The following is a 25,431-nucleotide window of genomic DNA, read 5'->3' as shown; positions in this document are numbered from 1 at the left end:
AAATGTAGGGATATCGGCAGTTGGGGAAAATGCTACGGACGAAGCACCAAACATTGATGAAACAATGGTCAAATATGCCATCAACAGTTTCAAACCTTTTAAAGCAGCGGGACCAGACCAGGTCTTTCCGGCCTTACTCCAAAAGGAGGTGGACTATATTTCGTCCAAATTAGCTGGTATCTTCAACGCATGCTTAAAATTTGCGTATACCCCTAAAGCCTGGCAGGAGGCGAGGGTAGTGTTTATCCCCAAACCTGGAAAGGCTAGCTACGCAATTCCTAAGTCTTATCGCCCGATAAGTCTAACTTCTTTCTTACTCAAAACCATGGAACGTATAGTCGATACCATGATTAAGAGCAAGATCCCAAACGATATGCTTAAATATAAACAACATGCATACGTTAAAGGCAGATCAGTGGAAACCGCTTTACATGAGGTAGTACACCACATCGAAAACACCTTCGACAAGAAGATGTATACACTGGCAGTATGCATTGACATCGAAGGTTCTTTCAATAACGTCAGCACTGAAACCCTTATCCAATCCTTAGATAATTTCTATGTGGACCGGGCCCTTAGGAACTGGGTAAGCAATATGCTAAGGAATAGATGGATAAGTTGCGGGCTACACGACGTAACGAAACGGGATAAAGTTGGTCAGGGAACGCCACAAGGGGGGATTTTGTCACCTCTCCTGAGGGTTACTACCATAAATAGCCTACTGAGGACTTTAACCAAAGAAGGATTTGAACCAGTCTGTTATGCAGACGACGTTATAATACTTCTGAGGGGAAAGAACCCTAATTTGTTATGCAGAAGGGCCGAATCGGCACTAAAACTTGCATATAACTGGGTTAGACCAAGAGGTCTAAACGTAAACCCGGAAAAAACAGAAATATGTCTTTTCACTAGGAAAACAAAACTGGGTCACATCGAGGAACCTGTTTTCCTTAACAAGACTATTAAGATTTCCAATAAGGTCAAATATCTGGGAGTAATCCTGGATAGGAAACTTAAATGGAAGGATCATATCCAAGAACGAGCCAACAAAGCATACAGATGTTGGTCAACCTGTAGGAGGGCCATAGGCTCTAAATGGGGCCTCAATCCAAAGATGACACACTGGCTATACAAAAGCGTAGTTAGACCCATCCTAACATACGCGTCAGTAGTCTGGTGGACAGCGATGGATAAAAAATGTAATATAAAAATTTTACAAAAAGTCCAAAGAATGTGCTGCCTAGGAGTAAGTGGTGCTATGAGGACAACACCAACGAGGGCACTAGAAACTATTCTATACGTACACCCAATAGAAATTCAGGTAAGGTATGAAGCTGCCGTCGCAGCCATAAGGCTGAAGGCGACAGACGAGTGGATCGAAAAGGACCACGTAACATACCATCAAAAAATTCTACAGGTAACAACGGGGGAGTGAACGGATAACGTTAATTCGGACCGTATACCTGAAACAATTGTAGTTGCCTCGTGTGAAACATTAATACCTGACAGAGACTCGTGGATCGGCGGGACCCTAGCTGGAAAGCCTCCTGGAAACTGCTGTTATACAGACGGCTCGATGTTAGGGGGAGGACGGGACTGGGACTTTTTATTGAAGAACCAGAGACCGAAATCTCTCTTCGTTTGCCGGATCACAATACGGTCCTTCAAGCGGAGGTCAGGGCGATCACAGAGTGTCTGAACTGGTTTAATGCTAACTCGAGACCAACTACCGTTAACGTCCTTACGGACAGTAAAATGGCAATCAGTGCAATAACATCCAAGACAGTAAAATCGAAAACTGTACTGGACTGCATAAATACGATAAACAATTATTCCCAGCAAGGAACAGTGCGCATTATATGGGTACCAGGCCATGCGGGGATTAAAGGTAATGAAAGAGCAAATTCTCTGGCAAAAAATGGCAGGGAATTAGCAACAATAAACTTAGACAGCGCAAAGCCTCTAAATGCGTCACGTCTAGAGTTAAAAAAATGGGCAAAGCAGGCCCATATATCCCTATGGAATAGAGAGGAGATAGGGAAAACTACTAAGATTCTCTGGGGGGACCCAAACGAGGATAAAACTAAAAACTTACTATTATTAAGTAAGGCAGACATTAGTAGGCTAACAGGTATCCTTACTGGTCACTCAGGCCTACAAGCACATCTGCATAGAATTAAATGCGCAGATAACAGCTTATGCAGGGCATGCGGAGAGGACGACGAAACGTTGGAACACTTTCTTTGCCAATGCCCAGCGTTCGCAAATATCAGGTCCCAGTCTTTAGGGACCGACACCATACCGGGACTAAATCAGATAACAGTAAAAGATGTTAAACAGTTAAGGACACAGAATTCCTAAAATAACAAATACGACCCATTTCTTCAATTAGTCTAGAGCGCACAACAGGCCTATTCTGGCTTAAGTGTATGTCCATTGGACATGTGGCGACTTGCGCCCCTCTTTTCAACCTAACCTAACCTATTTATTTATTTATTTATTTATTTATTTATTTATTTATTTATTTATTTATTTATTTATTTATTTATTTATTTATTTATTTATTTATTTATTTATTTATTTATTTATTTATTTATTTATTTATTTATTTATTTATTTATTTATTTATTTATTTATTTATTTATTTATTTATTTATTTATTTATTTATTTATTTATTTATTTATTTATTTATTTATTTATTTATTTATTTATTTATTTATTTATTTATTTATTTATTTATTTATTTATTTATTTATTTATTTATTTATTTATTTATTTATTTATTTATTTATTTATTTATTTATTTATTTATTTATTTATTTATTTATTTATTTAGTTATTTAATTATTTATTTATTTATTTATTATTTGTTTATGGTCATTTAGATGACTGCGGATCCATTTAATAAAATGCAACTTCGAAATCCAAAGATAACTTATTTATCCCCACTCTTTATTTATTTCTTAAAAAACTGAACATTTTATGCAACTGAAATATCAGAATAGATAATTGGCTGTATGTCAGCAATTATGGCGGAATGGAAAAAAACTTAATCAACCGTAAGAGAACAGCCAAACTGAGCCAGTTGAGTGGCAGTGACTATCCTTTCAAAAAAACTCTTTACCACAACACAAAACATGGAATGTCATCCTCTTACAGATCAAATTACCAATCAATCATAAGCCATTAATCTAATTTGAATGAATAACGACAAAGAGTTGCCGGTTGGGTTCTTAGTTACAGTCATTCGCAGGCGAATGGGTTTTTGTTTGCGTTTAGGCGACAATGGTCTAACTTTTTTTAAATACTCCAACGGTTGTCAAGAGCTTGGTGGAGGAATATCTCTACGTAGTCCATTGTGTATACGAGTACAAAGAAGAAACAGGTGGTGATGAGTGGAATATAATTATGCAAATATGGTCGGATATTGTCAAGGCCAATTAAGGAATTATGCTAAGCTCAAAAAAGATCTATTAATAACTAAAAGTAGGTAAGAACATTTGCAAATTATTATCCATGTCACCAGGTGGGTGAAATTCCTAATTAGTTTTCACTCATACTATTTTAAAACTTTTAATAAGTTAAGATTTTAAAGTCTGTAATAATCGAATGATTTTCAGATTATTGGTTTTCACTCGCCTGTTTTGTTTGACAATAAGTCAGCGCAAATACATTGCAAATAAGTTGACTAGGAGAGAGAGAGTACAATTGAAAGATTAATGAACAATAAACCCAACCACTTTATAGTCAATATGTAATACAAAGGTGTAATATTTAATCGGCTGATATCGCAATAATTGTTATTTGTGTCTCAACAATTACATAATTATTGTCAATTGGCAACAGTTAAACATCGGTTGCATTTAACCGCACGTAATAATAAAAAATAATGAGAAAAAGCTTTGGGTATAATGTTGCAAATCACGGTGCGCCTTAACTAGCTTTAAATAAAAGGTGCTTACACCTGGAAAGTTTTTGCGGATTCTAAAATTACAATGTTCATAGATGAGAAAAATCAAAAAAACAAAAAAATCGCCGGAGGGATTTTCAAATAAATCGCGGTCAAAGTTCACATTTTTAGGGGTTTTTTAGGTTTTCAAGGTTTTACTTGGAAACCGAAAGTCCTGTCGTAATAGGCCTAAAGAATATGTTGTAACTGTGAAAATTCTCTACAAGATTGACCTTTACGATTTTTTCCTAGGTTTTACCCTTTTTGGGATATAGAAGTTTAAATGGGGACAATCACTGACTGTATCGCCTCCTCTTAAAACAATGTCATGTACGGTGCCCTTAATAACTTCAAATAAAAACCGCTTACACCTGTGAAGCTTTTTTGCTGATTCTGAAACAGCAAAATTCATAGACGAGATAAATCCAAAAACAATCCCTTAATTTTAGAATAAAAACGAAACCGTGTTAGAAACAATCTACGAGACCTTCGCGTATATGGGTGCTACTGTATTTCTGACCTATGAAAACGCCAATATTTATCATCAACATATCCTACAGCATGATTTATACACTTTTACATGCGCTCAAATTGTCGAATCACTTTTTCCACTCCGATTGAGACACCTCCAAAACATGGGTATTCAGCATCATCTTCTGGGGACAAAAATCCTTGACCACGCCTTTTTTCTTTGTATGGCAAACAAATTAAAAGTTTTGGGCGGTCAAAAAAGACGCTGGTTTGAGCTGATATGAAAGGAACGTCTTAAACGTGGCATCAGGGTTTAAAAGCCAGCATCTAAAAACATTAGCATTATCTGTACACTTCTACTGCTACACAATATTATCACACACGGCTAAATAAGCAACCGAACGCATATTTATTTTTGTACATTTTTGCTTATTTCGTTTTTTACGCCTAATCTTTTTTTCGTTAGTCATAATCGACAACCACGCTACATATTTAGCAGTCGGCTGACCATTCGTCGCAGCGAATTAGCCAGAGAGGGTGTTTTTGTCATTAGAGTTGCCAACGCAGTAATAAAAAGATGTCATTTAATGTCAAAATGCTCCCATCATATGGTAGAACCTAAAGAATACTAATTATTATTGTTTAAAAATAAAAAAAAATATATTTTGAACGGCTTCACCAACAATTCACATGTCCTTTGAACGAAAAAGTGGAATTCATTATATCGTAATTTTTAGTGCACCCTGATCTCAAAAACAATTGTTTGCTGAAAACATGGCTAAGCCGTTGAAACTTTGTTGCTTATTCTCTTTTCTGATATGTGTTGATCATGTGTGCTGCAAAATATGAGTATGCGTGTCCGATGCTTTTTTATTAAAGCAACAATATTGTTACGAATGTAACTGATAGGTTTAAGTTAATTTAGTTTAATTTCCGTTAATTTAAAAATTTGAATTGTAACGTAACGTTTTATTACGCAGTTATTTTATTTAAGCAACAACAACTACAATGTAGAACTCTCTTCATCATTCTAGTCGTTACATTACCTTTTGTTAATGTTCTTTTGTTTGTTTTGCCTAAAATCATGTAATTATCGTTTAGTTTGTTACTTCTTTTCTTGCATTTATTTGTTGTTGTAATTACGTCATTGATCATCCCCCATGTATGTGAGTCTGGTTGTTCGCTTAGTGCGAATGTGCGTCTGTGTGTTCGTTGTACATATTCGAGGAGTTGCCAGACATTTTCTAGAGGACTCTCGAACAGGGAGACTTTGGGATATAAATACAGGGGAACTGGCAATGACGAGTTGAGTTGTGTTTTAAGCGTTGAACTGAACAGATCGGTTAAAGAATAGCTGCGTGCTAACTAGAGACTTGCTGTGTGCTTAGTAATTAAAGTCGGTTCTGAATAAGTGTAATAAAGTAAATAAAGCATTATAGAAACGTAATCTAAAACGAACCCTGTTTTATTTGGTACAAATCGTATCGGGGAATAAAACAACGTCTACACGGAGATTGGTTAAATCTAATTCCGTAACAATATCAAATAGCATCAGCGCATCGCTAGCAATATTTTTGTGAAATTTGTTGCTACATGTTGCCGTTGTTCATTGTTGCTAAACATATTTCGAAGAAATTTTAGCAGGCAAAGCTGCAAATATTCGGTGCTTTTGCTAATATGGCGTTAGCATTTTAAACCCTGAGTGGCATTGTTAGGATGGTCGTAGAGAAAATCTGATTAGACAGAAACTCGTTTTATTACAAAATAAAACGAATTAGGCCCAGAAATGTTTGCATATTTTGCATATCGCGCATATTTTGACATATAATGCATAAAATGAGCATATGCAAAAATATATTCAAGGAGTTGTGGTCTAAATATCCCACCGAAATGGCTGAAATTTGGTATTAAGTTTTCGTTAGGTGTATGCATCTTTACAACTGAAATCTGTCCGCATAGGTCCACGTCTTCATATAGCCCCCATAGAATTGTACCTCCCCATATTCGGTATTTTTAAAGTTGTAGCCTCAATATCCCATCGAAATGTCTGCAAATTGGTATTTAGTCTTCGTGGGGGGTATAAAAAATTCCACCTTAAATTTGTCGGCATAGGTCCAAGTCTTCATATAGCCCCCATAGAATGGTACCTCCCGATTTTCGGTATTTTGAAGGTTGTTGCCTTAATATCCCACCGAAATGACTGAAATTTGGCATTTTGTCTTCGTTGTGGGTATAAAGCTTTCCACCTGGAATTTGTTGGTATAGGTCCACCTCTTCAAATAGCCTCAATAGAACGGTACCTGGCTGAAATTTGGTATTAAGTCTTCCTTGGGGGTAAAAAACTTTCCACCTAAAATTTGTCGGTTTAAGTTCATATAGCCCCCATAGAACGATACCTCCCGATTTTCGGAATTTTGGCTGTGGTTATACATTTCTCTATTTTATTGACTGGTCGGAAGAGAATTTTATACAGAAAAATAGTACACACAAACATTTTTGTACCTATTTTTGAAATATTTGTTGCATAAGAAAATATGTAAACTGCATAAATTTTGCATATTGCAATGTAATCAGAAGCCAAAAATATACCCAGTCCCAAAATTTGACATGAATCGGACCAAAAATAGGGGTTGCATTAAATTCCGCTGTCTACTCATTAACAAGTACTACTGGTAGTTGTTTTAAGCAATAGACCTCGTAGTTATGATTTATAAACTCATTTTGAATTTGTTTTACTCTTTTCGTTTCCTCTCCATATATAGAAATAGTTTTAGTTACATTTTACCTTCCGGAGAAATGTTTGTATTCCAAATCAGGCACTTTTGAACAACAACAAAACTCCATTGTAAATGTAGAACTTGGCCAAAGCATTATTCCATTTGAAATTACAAGGCTGTTATGGCTAATCAAGTGTATGGATTTGGAATACATTACCGTTTAATTTTGCCACCATTTCTAATTTAAATGCAAGCGTTTTCTTTAAGAGATTCCATCATGAGGAAGAATATACTTATTGAGGCTAAGCGACAAATTATTTACTAGTTTTAAGTGCATTTATAAATAAAACACTGAAACTTAGTTTTTAAAATATTTTTTTATTTTAACATTTTAGTAAATACATTTTTTGACCAATGAGAATCCCATAACCAAATTACAGTCAATTTAGGCCGAAAATGTAGATTAAAACTTTAAATTGCCTTAATTAGAGTGGTACCGTTATATGGGGGCTTACACAAAAATCTGACCAATGTCCACAATTTTTGGTGGGGGAATTTCTGTACAATTGGTAACTCCAAATGCCAAGTTACAGCCAATTCGGACAAAAAATGAAGACAAAACACCTGAAATCGGGTTGTACCGCTTTATGGGGGCTATACGAAAATATGAACCCATATTGGTTTTGGTTTCATATTCATTTATTGTCATCCAAATCTGAAAAGTGTGAAAAGTTTCAGTTCAATTGGTCAAGTGCAACTGTGTTTAAAATGAGTTACAAGATTTGAACTAAACAGACACCAAAGCACGTTAAATAAAACACTGTAAAAATCAGAAATTCTCTCAATTTGGAGATGTTATATGTATTTTCTGAACGTTCATATATGTTTTGAACGTATTTAAAGGAAGGTTGGAGAGTAATTTTTCTTTTTCAGTGTTTCATAGTATGTATTTTTAAGATAATACTTCCTAGTGGACCCGATCAGCTGCTCGTGTATTTGTCTGGCTTCAATATTTGCAAAATCAATATGTTAATGAAAGGTAGGCAGCAGCTGATGAAATTATTAATTATTAATGAAATTCTTTGTGTTTTAGCCTATATGCTTGACGGTTTGATTCTACAAACCGGATATATATTAAGTGATTCACGAAATTCTAGTTTTACCTTAGGTTTATATTTTCAACGAGAATAAGTAAAAAATAAAATAACAATTCATGATATCAAATTAAACAAAAGAAAATATTCCCAGGGAAATTTTAATATTTGAAAGAAATACCTGTTATAAAGGAAGAGATAGAGTTTTGATAATCAGAATTGAAATATAGGTCAGTATTTCAGTTAGATAGTTGCTACCAATTATGTATAAAAATCATCATTTTTTCATCTATCAAAAAATAGTGTTTATTGCAATTTAAGCAAAAATTATATATTTATATAAATGTTGTATGTGTGTAGGTATACATTTAAACAAATTATTGTTGTTATTTTTAATTGTCACTTTTGATATCAAAAAAAGATTAAGCTATAGATATCGCAAAAAATAATAATAAACAAACGTATCAAAACAAATATTTATACAAATCTGTATGCATTTATGCGTCGCTTTTTAAATAATAAGCCGCCGCTTCAGAAATAAGCACAAAATTTTTGTAAATACGACATGAAGTTGTTGTGACAACAAATTCAAATTAAATCGATTTAAAAACCGGCAAACATGTGATCATTTTTGAAAAGTTAATAATTCACCTGAACGAAAATGAAATTAAACAAATCAAATTTTTCATTTGCATTTTTATATGCCAATGCAAATATAGCAATTCAGTAGCCTCAGAACGTCGAGAATTCCCGCATGAAAAACCCTGCAATTCTGATTCATTTTGTATAAATGTCTGACATTGAACTCTTAAGAATATGTACAGGTTGGTACGGTGAGTTTTACCTACATTTTCGATATGTTCGTATAGTATAGCTACTGTGCCGAAGTACAATTCCGGATATAAGCTAAGTCCTTCATCGAAGGAATGCCAAAAATATTATTTTTAAAGGAGCTATGGACCACCTAAATGCGATAAGATCAGATCCAGAGTTTTAAAAATATGTAGATGGTAGAAAAAGTTTATAAAGTTTCCAGCGTAAATTTTTAGGAATTTGTAGGGCAGTTATCGTAAACTGTGGATCTATTTTTTTTCACTGACAGACCAAATCAACGCAATTTAGTCAGAATAAAATTACAGCACTGTAACAAAGACTAATAGAAATATTCGTGCGAGAGATGTACGAAGTAGATACCCTAAATATTGGGTCATTCACCTAATAATACTTCAACATCATCTTTAGGCGACGAAAATAGTTGAACAAACTTTTTTCTAAAAAAAGGTAAGACATTGGCGGCCAGGGCTGTTCGGGGGATGAGCCATCAATTCCACGTTTTGACCGGTCAAAGAGTCGCTGGTCTGAGCCAATGTGTGAGAACTCGCATTGTCAAAGTGCACAATGATTTGACTTCTCTTATTCGTTTTATCGAATTTCTCCGAAGTCTTCAGGCAAACAAATTGTGGTGTACCACTCAGAATTAACCGTCCTACATTGCTCAAGCAAAACAGGCGAAATACTTCTTCCGCAAACAAATTTCGTTAGATTTGGCTCGTCTACGAAGACCCACATGGTCGTTTGCTGTTTTGTTTCGGGTTCATACACATAAATAAATGATTCGTCCTCTGTTATGATGTTATAAACGTCGTTTGAAGCACCTCGATCGTATTTGTTCAACATTTCTGTGTAAAAATCAACACTAGCCTTTTTTGAGCGATTGTCAAATTGTGCTGGATCCAACGATACATGTGTTCAGGCAATATCGAATTATGCAAGCCCTAGGATGCCTTTATCTCATAGCATGTCAAATGACGATCTTCAATTATTAGTTCAAATATTCAATTAAATTGTTATTGATATTTTTGTCGATAAACGAATTGTCATATTTACAAACATGTTTATCAAACATTTTCAGTTTTTCGACGTGATTTTTTGTCCACGTAATTATTACTTTTATTTCATCGTCTTTCAAAAAGTTAGTTACATTTTAGTTAGTTACTAAATACAAATTTTGATAAAGCTGTTTGTTTGCATAAGGAAAGTTTTTGACGACCTTCACGATCTTCGTCTTTGAGCGATAAAATGTTACGAGGACCAAATTTGCATCAAATCACATGATCCGATGGAGAATTATTGTGCGGTCCAGCTAACCAGACAGGCGGACGTACAGGGCCAGATCAACTCTAAATTGTTTTTTTTTTTTTTTGGGTCTGCACAACTGGGGATTACTCTGAGATGGGCACCGGCTTCAAAAATGCAATTTCGAGAAAACACAACGGATTCATATCGACTTGAAACAAGTCTACAAGTAATTTAATTTTTTATATTTGTAAGTACGATAACCCTTAACGGCACAAGTAATGAGGACCAACATTTTAAATAATAGTTTCACTTTTACAAATAAATTAATATTTTATTAAATCTTTCGTAAATATTGAAAAACATATATTCCTGAATAATTCCTCAAAAACTGTCTCTTTTTCAATGTAGATAAACAAACCTTCCTCACTGGTGGTTTGATTTATTTACTGCGGGTATTACTCGACACATATTTATTTACGTTGCACACAAAAAAATGTGTGAATCTCTGGTAGCCTATGTCAGACCTATATGTATACATGTAGTATTTTTTTACTTTTAATCTTATCAACGCGTCCAAGCGTTGATAACAAAATAAAAAGTGGCAGTATGTATGACAAACAGACAGTTTTTTTACACATTGATATTTATTTACTCAAATTCGCCTATAGATCTATAAATGTAAACATTTATAAAGTGTACTGTGTAAACAAAAAAATACTGGTGGTAATATACTCTGTATATGAAGCTGTCGGATTTCAGATTTTACTTCCACAACAGAAACGTCAAATGAAATATGAACTCCCGATTATTAAAAAAATAAAAAGCTTAGAATAAAAAGACAACAACCTTTTGAACAGCAAATTTCAAACGGCGGACGACATGTTTTATTTTGAATTGGAAATAATGCACGATTTGTACTTTTATATGATTACAACCATTGTAAACAATATTGTTTAAAATTCTCACGGTGTGCCTTAACAAATTTAAATGGAAGGTACTTACACCTCGGAAGTTTTTGCTGATTCTGAAACTACAATGCTCATAAATGAGAAATATCAAGAAACAAAAAAAATCTTCCGAGGTGTAAGCACCTTCCATTTAAATTTGTTAAGGCACACCGTGTTCTATGATTTGGATTCAGAACAGAGGGTATTGCCTTGTGAGGTTTATACAAACATGATACCTTTTCCTGAGCTTATACGCAGTGCAAAATATTTTTGTGAGCAAGTTTTTTTTCAAATTTTATACAGTTTTGGTAAAATTCAAGGTTCTGTAATATATATTTTGAGGCAAAAATTGTATGGGATATTTGGTTTGACATTTGCGAGTCCTATGTCGATGTCAATCTTTTTTCCATTCCGTCAGGTGCACACCCTTCGAAATTAAACATTTTACATTATTTTTTATACTTTTTTTCTATACATTACTATTTCTTTCCGATACTATCCGGTGGTAATTATAGATGAAAACAATTTCAACTTTCAACTTTCTCTTCAAAAATTGATTATGACGGCTCCTTTTTCGGATGTTAAATTATTTTTTTTTTAATAAATATCACTGTCGATTGCACCACAATCCGACTGTCTTATCAATATTCTTAGCAAAAAGAGGCCATAAAAGTTCACACACTGGGTGAAGGAACGATAATATTTGGAAATGTAAACGAACCCAAGTATGTTGAACTTCTTGATTTCATTATGACAATTTTCTACGCTATGTTTTTTACATTTGGTAAGTGAGAGAGCTTAATGGGTAAGTTTAATGCCTTTAAATCGAAAGCAATGACAATTATGTACTAATTTCATTAAAAAGAAGTGCAATGCATTATTATATATGTACGATGAACGATACCAAGCAAGGGGCCCTGACCGGTTTTAACATGGCAAAGCCAAGGACTTACCTTGGTGCCTCTTTTATCTCAAGTAGACTCTGACATCCCCATTGTGTTACCTGGGGAACTGCATTTAACACCCGTTAAAGGTAGTGAGCTAGCATGTGCCGTTCAGAACTTGGGTTGGGCATTTGGCTAGTAGCGCATCCCTCCAAAAAGCGACATACTATAAAGAAACGATGAAAAAGGAAAACAAACTTCGGTAATGCTGACGACCCCCGAAAACGTTTTAAGCACCATGGCGCGATGCGGGGGCTAGACGTCACAATGTTCCACTCAGCTTCTTATAGTGTTGATCTGGGGGTTGTGACCTACCAAATGTTATCCACCTCTACTGTCACAAACCAATACAGTGCACTGAACACCCATAGCGTATCTCTGGAATGTGTGACACATACATATTTGGTAGTGATCTCCTACCAAATAAAAAATTGCTGAGATCCCCTAACACCGGGGTGTTAAGCGACCACGTGCCCATCGGTGTTCTCAAGGTTTGCAGTTAGGGTACCAACTGTATTTGAACGGAGCCTCGTTGATACCTGGGCGTCTCAACGAGTAATTGTCATGCCCCTGCCGTGGTAAGAAGGCTATGCCCCGGTAGACCTCAGCTCCTCCACAACTCAATATCTCATGGACATTCGAAATTTAAACAAAAAAAAACCAAAAATCCAAAAACCTCAAAATGAGCCTTCGACTGATGTAGGAGTGGATGCCTTGGCACCCTCAGTCTTCACACTCACAAGTGCAACCTCCTCTTTATCCCTGACAATTACGAATATGGACATTGACAACGATTCCCCTAACGTTTCGGCCAGCAGCTCTAACTCTGCTACAAATTGGACTGGTAATATGGGCGGGGACGACGCACCGGAACTGGACCATATTAACGACAGTTTGAACAGACAGAGCCTTGTACTCCTCAATTTAATTGAGGAAAGCGTCCCCTTGACACTCAAGAAGGAAAGCATCCCGGGTGAAATTTGGGAAAAGTTATCGCTGACTGAGGAGGAAGATATGGACGCGGCAGTGATCCATGTCCCTACCCCTCTAGTCTAGCTAATTCAGTTGTGCTTCTCCCTCGTATTTTTGCCTCTGCCCCACTAGTTAATTACATGCGTTTGTCTGTTTGTGCACGAGTATGTGTGTATGTGCATCTGGATCTCCCCAGCAAACCAATCGTACCGACATCGTAATGAAATCTGAACAAAATTCGGACGTTGCGTCCGATTTCGGAACCGAAATCGTAACGATATCTTAACGAAAGTTGTATGACATAATTTCGGAACGAAATGTCTGTGCGAAATCGGAAAGCGATTTTTTTCTTCCGAATTTTCGTACAGATTTCTGAACGATTTCGGTATAATGTCGTATGAAAATCGGAGGAACCTTTGAAAATTTACTTCCGACATTCGCTCCGAAATCGAAACAAAACCTGAACGAATTCCCCTACGAAAAATCGTATAGGAAACGAAACGAAATCTGAATGATTTTGCTTCCGAAATTGTTCGGATGTGTCGGGCATCCGACATTTGGTTTGCTGGGTCGTTTGAACATTGGATAACCTCCCAGATGAAGGATGCTAGAACAGTCTATGCATACGCAAGCGACTATAAATACCGGGGCATAGCGGGCGATTGAGTTGTAATTCAGACCGCGACTTAAAACCGTCAGTCTACGCTTAGTAAAGAGAAAACTGAATAGAGTAAAGCTCTTACTAGAGATAAGCTTTGTGTTTAGTAATCTAAAACGAAACCTCTTTTTATTTGGTACAAATCGTATCGGGGAATAAAACAACGTCTACGCGGGATTAAGTTTAACCCTAATTCCGTTACAATATATTAAACGAGCACGGTGCGCCTTAGCTATATTTAAATGAAAGGTGCTTACACCTGAGAAGTTTTTGCGGATTCTGAAACTACAATGTTCATATCAAAAAACAAAAAGAACTCGCCGGAGAGATTTTCAAATAAATCGCGGTCAACGTTCAAATATTATTATTGCCGCCCAAACATTTTTTTTCCTTTTGAATTAAAACTAGCCTTAGGGCTACTCTACAATCAGTAGCGCACTAGAGAGGTATTGAAGTTGCAAATGTTTTCGCCAGCACTGTGTTCAATATTTTAAACCTTTTGTGGAATTATTACTCACCATCCGTATTACGTCTTGTCGCAAAATAAAAGTTTCATTTTCAGGGCTTTCACTTGATATCCCAAGATAATGTGTAAATGTTTCTTTGAATGTTTCTTGTGTCATAAAATTAATAATAATCCATATTCGAAATACCTGTTTTAAGGCACATATACCTTGGACAAAGCAATTCTTTAGGAATTTGCATTATAATGCAATACGTACATCTTTTTATTATTATTACTGCGATAAATTATTGATTTATTGAAAAATATATATCCTTTAGTTTTGAATTTACCACTATTTATGATATGGCTATGACACACTAGTATATACATACATACATATGTATGTACAATAAATACTGACATGTATGCCTATTATCATTGTGGCTAACATTCCATTCCTAACAGCTACAAAGGGTTGTTACAAATGTTGGTCGGTAGGTATAAACACGTACAAAAATGTTCAATAAATGAATGTGTACGTATGTACGTGTATGTACGTAAGTATTGGTATGTTCTCCACTGCAATTATATTTTTCCATTACTTTTCCTCTAGCAACCAGTGGTGGTAATTTAATGCGATACTTTACTGACTTTTATTGTAAATGAATAAAATATTCACTCACAACCGTTATTAATACGGGTAGTATAGAAAATTAAATTAACTCCAATGTATGTGACATTTGATGATGTGTGATTGATTGTTCTGGCCAACTCAAATGGCAAAGTTAACAGTATACACACATACATATGTTAGAGCTTACTATAAAATGTTTAAAAATTAGCCAGATACGTTAGAGGTTTTCCTCCATTATAAGTTAATAACTATTATATGAAATTGTTGATATAATTTCTTAAAAACAAGTAAAAAAGGATGAGTCGGTTTTGCCGACAGAGATATACCCTCAGCATATGTGAATTAAAACTTTCATCTGGAGGAGGTAACATAAAGAGAAGATCGATATCGGCCATTTTAGAAGTTAAAATAACTTTGGACAATATATTAGGAGATCCAACGTTTAGATAAATTTGGTTGTCCCGTTCAAGCGATATCGTGCATACCATTTTAGTGACATTTTTTAAATATTGGAGGGAAGTACAGGAAGTACTTTTTTCTCAAGAAATATACTTACCACTGAAAAAGCATTTACCGTCGTAATTGAGGCAGCGAATGCAAATTGCTTCAACAGAAATCAAAGTGATCGAGAGCACGTCTTAAAGTGAAGTTATCCAAAATTTTGTGTGGGAGGTACCCGATTGAGTGGACAAATATGGTCCATATTCAAACCTGATATACATATGGCAGATGTATTAGGATGTGTAAAATATGGACAATTTTTCCGAACAAATTTTCCGAAAATTTTTCGAAATTTTGTGGGGGAGGTACCGGAAGGAGTGGACCGATATAACCCATCTTCAAACTTAAACTAAGTTTAAACTAAGTTACGAAAGCCAAAGTTTTGAACCGAATGGGTTGATCCGTTCGAGAGTTATCGTGCGCTGCAGCCAGACAGACAGACGAACGGACAGTTCTAAATCAACTTCAAATTGTCTGAAACGGATTTCGTCCAAACATACTTGGGTCTAAAACCATTATTTCGATGAGGCAAATTTTGCCCGTATGAAGACAAGGGAGCAACCAAACTGCCCGCTAGCAAAATAAACTAGTTCGGTATCGAAAACTCATCGATTCTCTGGGTTACAGCAACTAGTTCTACTTTAACCCCCTCACAATGCAATCAATAGTAATGTAATGTAATGTAATGTAAACTTTTACAAGGGGATGCTCGCGAAAGTAAGAAATTGGCTCTCTTTGCATTACCCGTAGATGGAATTTCAAAACATTGAAAATATTGCTGAGCCACTCCCGAACCCAGGGAAATTGAATGATACAACATCAATAACGCTTGACCCTCTCGTTCAATATCAGATCAATGTAGGTTATGAGATAAAGAGAAGGAAACAGAGACATTGGAGCATCTGTTGTGTCGCTGCCCCAACGCGAATGGGAAAACGAAAGCGAGCCGAGTGGTCCGCTCATAAAATAGTTGAGTAGATAGGACTTTAATGCTCATCATGAGTTGTGGCATTCGTTCCTCGGAAACGACCAGAGGGTATAGCGCTGGCTGAGCAAATAGACAGTTTTACGTTTTGTACGATCAATAAGGACGCCCTACCAAAATTAGCGGAAAGTGTCACCGTTCGCCAGACATAACCATCGTGTCACCTGGTCTGACAAATGACGTCACCTGGCAACCCGTCATTTCTCTTGGACCGCCAGATTTCATCACCTCTGAACGCCGTACTTTCGTCAATCAAGGTAAAGTGAATTGGCAGAGTTTCAGAGAGTTCACTAATCACTGTTTCAGAGATCTGAGATCACAACCCTTCTGATGTTCGGGTAGCAGAACGGACGTTCCGAGACATCATACCCGGAGTGAGACCAGACTTCCCGGCAGAGGAAATGACGTGATGAGTCAGGGAGCTGACACAGGAAGTTATCAGGTTGGTCGGTAAGCATAAGCCGAACAAGTGGTTAAATCAAACCAACCTTCTGATGTTCGGGTAGCAGAACGTTGAATTGTGGGCAACGGTTAAGTCACTCTCGAACCCAATAAAGAAGGAAGATAGGACCTTCGGATTGACTGATCCGAAGAGGTGCGCAAGTTATTTCAATAGACAGTTTGTCGAGCACCCCGGGAGTGACAGGGCGAAGAGAAGAGTACTACGTCGCATCAGATCTCTTCCTGCCCTGGATGAACCACCCAAATTTATAATGGATGTGTTGCGAATGTCATCAAGATCATCAGCGTGGATTCCGTAAGCAGCACAGCATTATAACAGCGCTGCACGCCATCTCCACACATATTTGTCGAGGACTCAACCATAGAAAGACGTGTGATAGAACAGTGATGATGGCGCTTGACTTATTAAAATCCTTTGATACTGTCAAGCACTCCACGCTGTTTGATAATCAATGTGTGGACGCCGGTCGTACGTGGAATTCAGGAACAAGAAACCCAAGCCCTGTAGAGGAAATTGGGAGTTTCCCACGGTGGGTAGATTTCTCCGGAACTGTTTAACCTCTGCCTGTATTCCGCCCCTCCAAACGACATTAAGATCGTAACGTATACGGACGATTGTAAGATCTTGGCGTCAGGTACTTCCCTGATGACATTTGTAAATGGCTGAACTTCTATTTGACCGATCTTACCACTTCTTTCCACGCGAGGAATTTGCAAATATCCACCACTAAATCTACGGGCACTATGTTCAACACACGGACGACAGAAGTGAGAACTCAATTAAATGTGATAGTCGACGGTAGCAGAATTCCGACCACAAACTACCCCAAAATTCCAAGGGTCACATTCGACAGCACGTTCTCGTCGTCCCCGCATGCAGCAGATATCTACGACAAGCAGAAATGTAGGAACAAGGTCCTCAAGTCACTAGCCTGCGGCAGATAAAGAAACCTTGTTGACGACATAAAACGCGATAGGTCGATCTGTGGTAAGCTATGTGGCGCCAGTTTGGTCCGCGAATCTAAGTGCAATGCAATTGGAAAATATTCAAACTTGTCAGAATGTCGGTCTGTGAACAGGAGGGGATCATCTACATGAGGAGACAAAGATTCTTCCAGTACAGCAACACAATCACATGCTTTCGTTGCAGTAACTGCTCGGGTGTTACCGTGAGAGCCATCCCAATCACCATATTGTGGATAAGCCTCTCCCATTCAGGCTGATCAGGGAGAATCTTCATGATCTAGAAGAAGAGGTCCAGCGTTACAAGAGAGAACCTCTAGATCAACAAGCATATCAGCGGTTTCGAACAGCATTCACACGGACGCTTTTGCAGATGCCATAAGCAACTGTAGTTTAAATGCGGTCCTCGGAGCACATCACCCATCTATCGCAGCTGAGGATCGTCAACTGTCACGACAAACCAGAGTAATTTTGGCTCAACTTCGCTCGGGAAAGTGCAGCCGTCTAAACTCCTATTGGACAAGGATTGACGGCACTGTGCAAAACATCTGTCCTGCATGCGGCACAAGCCCTCACAACACACGGTAGGGTAGGGTAGTAACTCAAAATGTTGTATTGTTCAGTAGTGACAAATCCCTGTTGATACAAAAGTAGTGACTCTGAATACGTGAGGAGTGGCATAACGGTATTTTTGACGAAAGTGTAGACAAAGTAATGTGATATTTTTATTGTTGGTGGAGTCGTCATTATTTATCATTTTTTAATAAAAAGTGAAAATTTCAAAATTTTGATTTATTACCCTTTTGTTGAACAGGTCCGATATAATAAAAAAACACTGTTATAACAACAACAACCGATTATCTTCAACGAATGGATAGACTGCAAGATTCACCTAGCGAATAAATTTAAGAGCGTATTAAGAAGTAGTCGATAATACTCGGAAAAAACGGCTTATATTAACTTTAGCTACCGTTCTCAGAAAAACGTTGCCACAGCTAGTGTTTTTTGTACTGATTTCAACGATATATAATTTTCTGGGAAATGTATAGTTCCCGAGATATGGCCATCTGAAGTTCCGAAAATTCCCTTGTTTAAAAGCCTGCTGCTTAGAGAAAAAATAAGAGATATTTTGTTTCCATACCCTAGATTTGCTCCTGTCCATAGGTGAAAGCCTTAAACCACGGGCCGAAGGCCGTCCACTTAAAAAAAAATACAATTAAAAAAATATTTTTTCCGGTAACGGTAGCTAAACTTGATAAGTTCAAAAAAGAGCGGTCTGTTTTCGCAGTCGGTAAGGGCCCGTCTAGATGCCAGAGAAGGAACTCCGGGAGATCGGGCAGAAGTCGATCCGTAATTTTTCCAAATAGGGACATTTGGTCTGTATGTAACTCTCCTCAGAACGTTCTGGCTATATTATACAGTCGCGAGCTAATAAGGTGAATTGATTATTCCACAATACTCCTCTGGGATATTTTAGGTAGTGATCTCCTGCGCTTATCCTTACCCTAAAAGATATCCCCTAACACTGAGGTGTTAAGCATACACTCCCAAAACAGGGAATTGCTCGATCTCCTGAGGAAAAGTGAAACTCTTAATTTGACTCACATCTAGCTGCAGACTGGGTTGTTCACATCCTCTAATTGCGATACCAATAAGAGTAGACGGGAGGGTTCCCACTTGAGTAATTGGGACGACATCCCCTCCCAGATGAATAATACAGTTATTCCATCTTAACTGTCCATATAACCGATACACAAACCCTTCCCAGGCAGAATGCTCTGATGGACGAGGATGTGGAGGAGTGTACGAACCACTCCCCCACATTCCCAATCACAACAACAGCAATAGGACCAGGGAAAGGAATGATAGACACTCCTACAAAAGGGCAGTTCAATACTGCACAAAATTTATTGGCAGGAACCCGAGTGAGATCACTCAAGCGGAATTACGGTAGATCGGGTTGAAAATTCGATTCGTGAGGCGTTTCGAAAGGAAATACCCTCACGCTGAGAAACTCTTCCTAATTTCCGTCCAGCTCACCAGTGGCGATGACTAAATCGACATCAGTTAAAAACGGAAATCCATTTGCCCCAACCAGTGGGACCGCTTCTTTGGCGACTGACCCTAAAGCTGCAGGGGGAAAGAAGAGTGGGAAATGTTCAGGAGCCCCAAACTTGCAGAGGACTGGACCACAGACCACTACAAGACCGGCAGCTCCTAACAATTCCAGACCCAATCCCGCGGCAGCGAGTTCTTTCGTACCGGATTGATGCTTCAACGTAGATTCCGTGCTGCTACAACAACAACCCCAGCCATTCTGTTAAAGGAATAGAGGGGATGGTGGAGCGAAAAGTGGCTGAATCGGCTGACGGTCCATGAAACTCAAAGCAGACTGCGTGAAAAGTGTAAAATTTTCTGATGCCAAGAATATGGTGGACGTCTGTCGACCAAACTCCCGACTTCATAAGCGATGGTCGCCGCTCGCCATACGGTAGAAAGAACTCTGTCTGGAAGGCCTGCAAAGAAAGCCCTGATAGAAAGGAGCAACGGTCTCTGGGATACAGTTCTTAAACCTTGGTTTGACTCTTTTTAATGCGATAGTTTGATCTGTGGTAAGCTGCGCGTGCCAATATGATTCGAAAATCCAAATACAATGCAATGAAACCTGTTCTGATAACTGTCTCATCACTCTAGTTGACCATCTACATGAGGACACGAAGTTTCTTGTTGTTCATAAACATAATCTTCATAATTTGGATCAGTAGGAATCAATAGAAAACTTTATTATACTTCAGGTTCTTTTCAATGGTACTCAAACTGCGCTTATCTTTCCTTACTGACCCAACGCAGAAAAGTATTAAAATTTTACCACAGATAACGCTTTTCATACCATTCCAAAGATGAATGTATTAGTTTTCTTGTGGAAATGTATACTTTCCGATATTATGTCCGGTAGATGGGATCGTATATAGCTCCCAAAAATGTTCGGAGTTACTTTCGTAAACCCAAAATCGTTTTAGGAGTTATGTCACGGAACCAACTTAAATTCTTCCAGTTTATCTTTATTGATTGTATTTTTGGGTATTTCATCTCTAGAAACCCCCTCCTAGAATTACGTTTTATGCGGTTTTCTGAACCATTATATAGGTATTTATATTCCACTCAACTGGCCCAACTGCTTAATCAAAGCACTCCTCGTCCCGATAACATATCAGGACAATGGCAAAACATTGCCCACTCCATGCAAACAGTCACATAATCAATACTTGGATACCAGAGACCTCCACCAGAATCCATGGTATGGCCAGGAGTGTCGTGCTGCTACCGAAGAGAAAAATGCGGCATATAGGGCTACTTTACAATCAGTAGCAACGCTTAGCGCACGAGAGAGGTATCGGGAGAAAAGGAGAGAGGAGAAACGTCTTTTCCGAAGGGAAAATATAGAGATGGAAAAGCGGGAGTGTGAACAAATCGAGATGTACAGGAGACAGAATGAAGTCCGAAAATTCTACCAAAGAGTGAAACATCAAACTGATGGCTTTGGAACTGGCACATCCTCCTGTAGAGACCAGCAAAATAATCTGGTAACTGATACAGATAGTGTGGTAAGGATATGGAAAGAGCAATTTTCCTAACTGTTGGTATCCAATAGTAGCGAAGTCGACGAAGATACCACAGATCCAATCCCAGTAGATGGTATTTAATGTATACCACTCGGCCAAGATGAGATAAAGACAGCAATAAACCGGCTGAAGAATAATAAGGCAGCAGGAGCTTAAGGCCTACCAGCCGAGCTGTTTTAAACCGGAGGCGAAACGCTGACAAGGTGTATGCATCAGCTAGTTAGCTCCATCTGGCAGGAAGAACGCGTACCCGACAATCGGAACCTGAGCATCCTGTGTCCCGTCCATAAGAAAGGATATAAGACTTTATGCTCCAACTATAGGGGCATAAGTCTTCTCCCTATTGTCTACAAGATAGTTTCAGGGATAATATGCGGACGACTAAAGCCCATGGTCAACGAGATAATTGGACATACCAATGCGGCTTTAGACCTGGCAAGTCCACCATTGACCAGATATTTACCCTGCGGCAAATCCTGGAGAAGACCCAAGAGATGCAGATCGATTATAAGGCAGCCTTCGACAGCCCGCTACGTTCAAAGGTATTCCAAGCAATGTCTGAATTTGTTATCCCCGCAAAGCTCATTCGGCTTTGTAAAATGACTCTAACTGACACAAGATCTTCAGTTAAAATAGGAAAGAACCTCTCCGAAGAATTTTGTACCAAAAGAGGTTTCAGGCAAGAAGACGCGCGTCCATGCGTCCATTGAGATCGGACCAACTTTTGAAGTTGGTTCTTATTATTTTGAGGTAGTAAAAGACTTAGTATACCTCGGCACCGCCGTAAACACAACAAACGACATCAGTTGTGAAATAAAAAGAAGAATTGTATTGGCCAAAAGGTGAATATCGACGTCGTATGAACCACGAGCTGTATCTGCAATACAACGACATCAATATAGTTAAACGTATCGAAAGGCGTATAAATTCGAGCCACATGGTGGTGCACGCAGAATTGGCAGGCCAAAGAATAGATGACGCAAACAAGTGGATGAAGAGATGACAAGGCGCGGTATTCCAAAAAGCGAAGCACTAAACAGAGAGAATTGGAGATCTTTTCTTAGTTCGGTTTATGGAACAAATCTTCTGTAATGGGCCAGCTAAGTAAGTAAGTAAGTAAGTAATATAGGTATTTATAATTTACATCCTACATACTGCCCTTGGTAGGAGATTTAAAAATTTCTCTCGGCTTGTAGATTCCCTCGGGCGACAATCATTTGTAGGTGGAATAACTTTGATTTGACACTCTGTAGCCTTGGGTATGTCCTTCGAAACAATATGGTCATACACTTTTGATATAAAATAGTTATCCCCCCAATGACGCAGTTCCTTTTGATTTCCTTTTTCTTGTTTTGTTTTTGGTATATCACATCAATTGTAATCAAATTATAATTAATTTCTTGCAGGCATTTGTAATAGACAAAATGAAGGACACAAATAAAGAAACTACAACTTACCTAACATGGTATGGTTGACTTGTGCCTGTACTCCAATCATGTTCAATATCCGAAGAGTTCTTTGTTGTGTTGTCGCAGGGCATTTTGTTTTTTTTTTTTTTAGTTGTGTTCCTTTTTCTGCTGTTCGTACGGTTGGCTAGCGCTGGCGGTCAGTCCGTGTCAATGGTTTGGTGGCCAACTTTTATAGTGGCTGCAATTTTTTTCAATCAAAATGTCTTTGTGTCTCTACGGTTTGATGTTAAATAATTTAAACAAAACACCATCGCACAATGCGATGCGACGATGATGATTGGGGGGTTTTCATTCATTAATTCATGATTTGTTTCTTCTGAATCACTTTTGTTTAGCAGTTACAGATAATTTATTATTATTATTAATTTTTTTCTCCTCTTTTGTTTTGTAGTTCGTTATTTTGCTGTTGATGTTGACTGCTTCATCCTGTTTAGCTGGTTGTGTGAATCACTGTAAAAATTTTTAATTTCTTTGATAATTTAATATTTATTTCTTAGAATTTTCTTAACTTTTTAACCTTTTTTAAGACCAGCTATTGACTTTTCTTCTTATAATTGGCAATTTTTTTGGTTGGTTTTTCTTTAAATTTCACTACACTTGGGAAAATATTTTTTGGTTTTTGCCTTCTTTGCCACTATTGTTTGTGTCTTTCGTTGTTGTTATGCCTTACACATGTCACAGATTTTCCACTTTTTCATGTGGTTATTTTCATATTTGTTTTGTTGTTCAAATCACGGTTCCACCTTTCGGTCATCTCGATGATGACACCAAAATGTTTTCCGAGCAATTCTATTTGGCAGAGCAAATAAGAAAAAAACTATTGTTATTGTTCTGCTGGCATTTGACAGTGGAAATTCTTCTTTGGTTTTGCTGATTTTCTTCTTTTCGCATTTCTATTTCCACTTGGCCAATTTTTCACCATTTATTATGTGTGCGTATGCGTAAACACGTATCGATGTGTGTGTGAAGTGCCCCCAATCGATGTTACGAAGAATACAAACCAAAGAGACTCCAACATGACCAACATGAAACAAAACTCATAATAAACAACAAATATTAAGAAGACGAAGAAAAAATTGTTGAAGTTGCAATTTTAATGAGACCGTGGCACTTTGACTTAAAACTTTGTAGAAAATCTTGATTGTCAAAACATTTTTTGAAGAACAAAATCACAATCACATTTTCTGCCAGACAATTAATTAAAAACATTTTCTAAAACATCCAAATTTTAGACAATAGAGAAGTTTTTTATATTTTTTCTTCCAAAATTAATTTCTAGTTATCAATACATTTCATTGACCCTTGATGATGGGGCGTATAAAGATTTCAAATGTAGAAAATACACACACAAACAACAACTGAAGATTTACATTAAAATCGCTTAAAGAACACAAAAAAATAACGAATTAATTCGAAACAAACATAAATTTTGTCTACTCCAACTTTGTTTATTGCCATAATTTCACACACAAACATACAATCCTCCTAACAAATCATCTTCACCACAAAAATAAATTTTTATTTTAGCAAGTAAATTACTATTTATTTTTTGGCATTTTGTTTGTTTTTATTTTTGTCGAACGTATTTAATTTCATACTAAAGTTGTTTTACATATAAACAGAACACACACATATACTAATTGATATCAATACTTTTTATTCTGATAATAAAATAATTCTTGGTTGTTATTTGTTTTTTCTTTTTTGCGACACACCGAACGAGCCGATAGACAACTTCTCTCAATCACGCCAATTTTAATAAAATGAACCCGTCGATTTTCTTGAGTTCCTCGTCGCTCACTCTCTTTTCCACAATGGCACAATCATACAGGTAGACGCATCAGCCCACCTGATGTACTGTGAGCTGTCAAAAAAGTTGTTGCAATTGAAACACACAAAATTAAAAAACAACAATTTAAAAGAAAAATTGTGAATTTTTGATGGATTTTTGGGCTTATCTTTCCTTTACCGACCCACCTCAGAAAATTATGAAAAAATTACCACATATAGTGCTTTTTATCCCGATTCCAACCATGTATTGCTTTTGTTGCGGAAATGTATACTTCCCGAAAAAAGTTCCACAACGGCCCTAGTCTAAAATGTTGGCAAAACACCGCAGAAAATTATTAAAAAATTATCACAGATAGTACTTTTTACACCGAATCCAACGATGTATTGCTTTTGTTGCGGAAATGTATACTTCCCAAGATATGGGCCCCCAAAGTTCCACAAAGGCGTCTAAAATTTTGGCAAACCACCGCAGAAAATTATTAGAAAATTACCACAAATAGTGATGTTTATACTGATTTCAACGATGTATTATTTTGTTGAAGGGTATGTATACTTCCCGAGATATAGGCCTAAAAAAATAAGGCCGGCTATTTAAAGAAAAATATCTAATTTAAAAAAAAAATGTTGTTCCCATTCCCGAGATTTGCACCTGTCCATAGGAAAAAGTCTTAAATCCCGGCCGAAGGCCGTCTATTTAGGGAAAATATTTAATTTAAAAGAAAATTT

At 37.2% G+C, this 25,431-nt stretch overlaps 1 protein-coding gene across 10 annotated transcripts in view; it reads right to left on the bottom strand.

Annotated features, from left to right (window-relative positions):
* LOC141403530 (uncharacterized) overlaps nucleotides 1-24,730 on the bottom strand; it is a 71,018-nt gene extending 46,288 nt beyond the window's left edge. The window contains exons 1-2 of one of the 10 annotated variants that reach the window (XM_073986092.1): nucleotides 24,568-24,730; nucleotides 22,903-23,703 (exon numbers count right to left, since the gene is read on the bottom strand). In XM_073986092.1, the coding sequence (XP_073842193.1) occupies nucleotides 22,903-22,985 (83 nt within the window). In that variant the 5' untranslated portion in view covers nucleotides 22,986-23,703; nucleotides 24,568-24,730. Of the gene's footprint in view, nucleotides 1-22,902; nucleotides 24,295-24,453 lie in introns of those variants that run through there. The other 9 variants (XM_073986096.1, XM_073986091.1, XM_073986088.1 and 6 more) reach the window with 9 other exon arrangements.
* Between the last annotated feature and the right edge of the window lie 701 nt (nucleotides 24,731-25,431).

The sequence above is a fragment of the Musca autumnalis genome, unplaced genomic scaffold (genome assembly GCF_047663935.1).
Source record: "Musca autumnalis isolate F117 unplaced genomic scaffold, ASM4766393v1 scaffold_4, whole genome shotgun sequence".
NCBI lineage: Eukaryota > Metazoa > Arthropoda > Insecta > Diptera > Muscidae > Musca > Musca autumnalis.
This window is presented reverse-complemented; position numbering and strand designations above follow the sequence as displayed.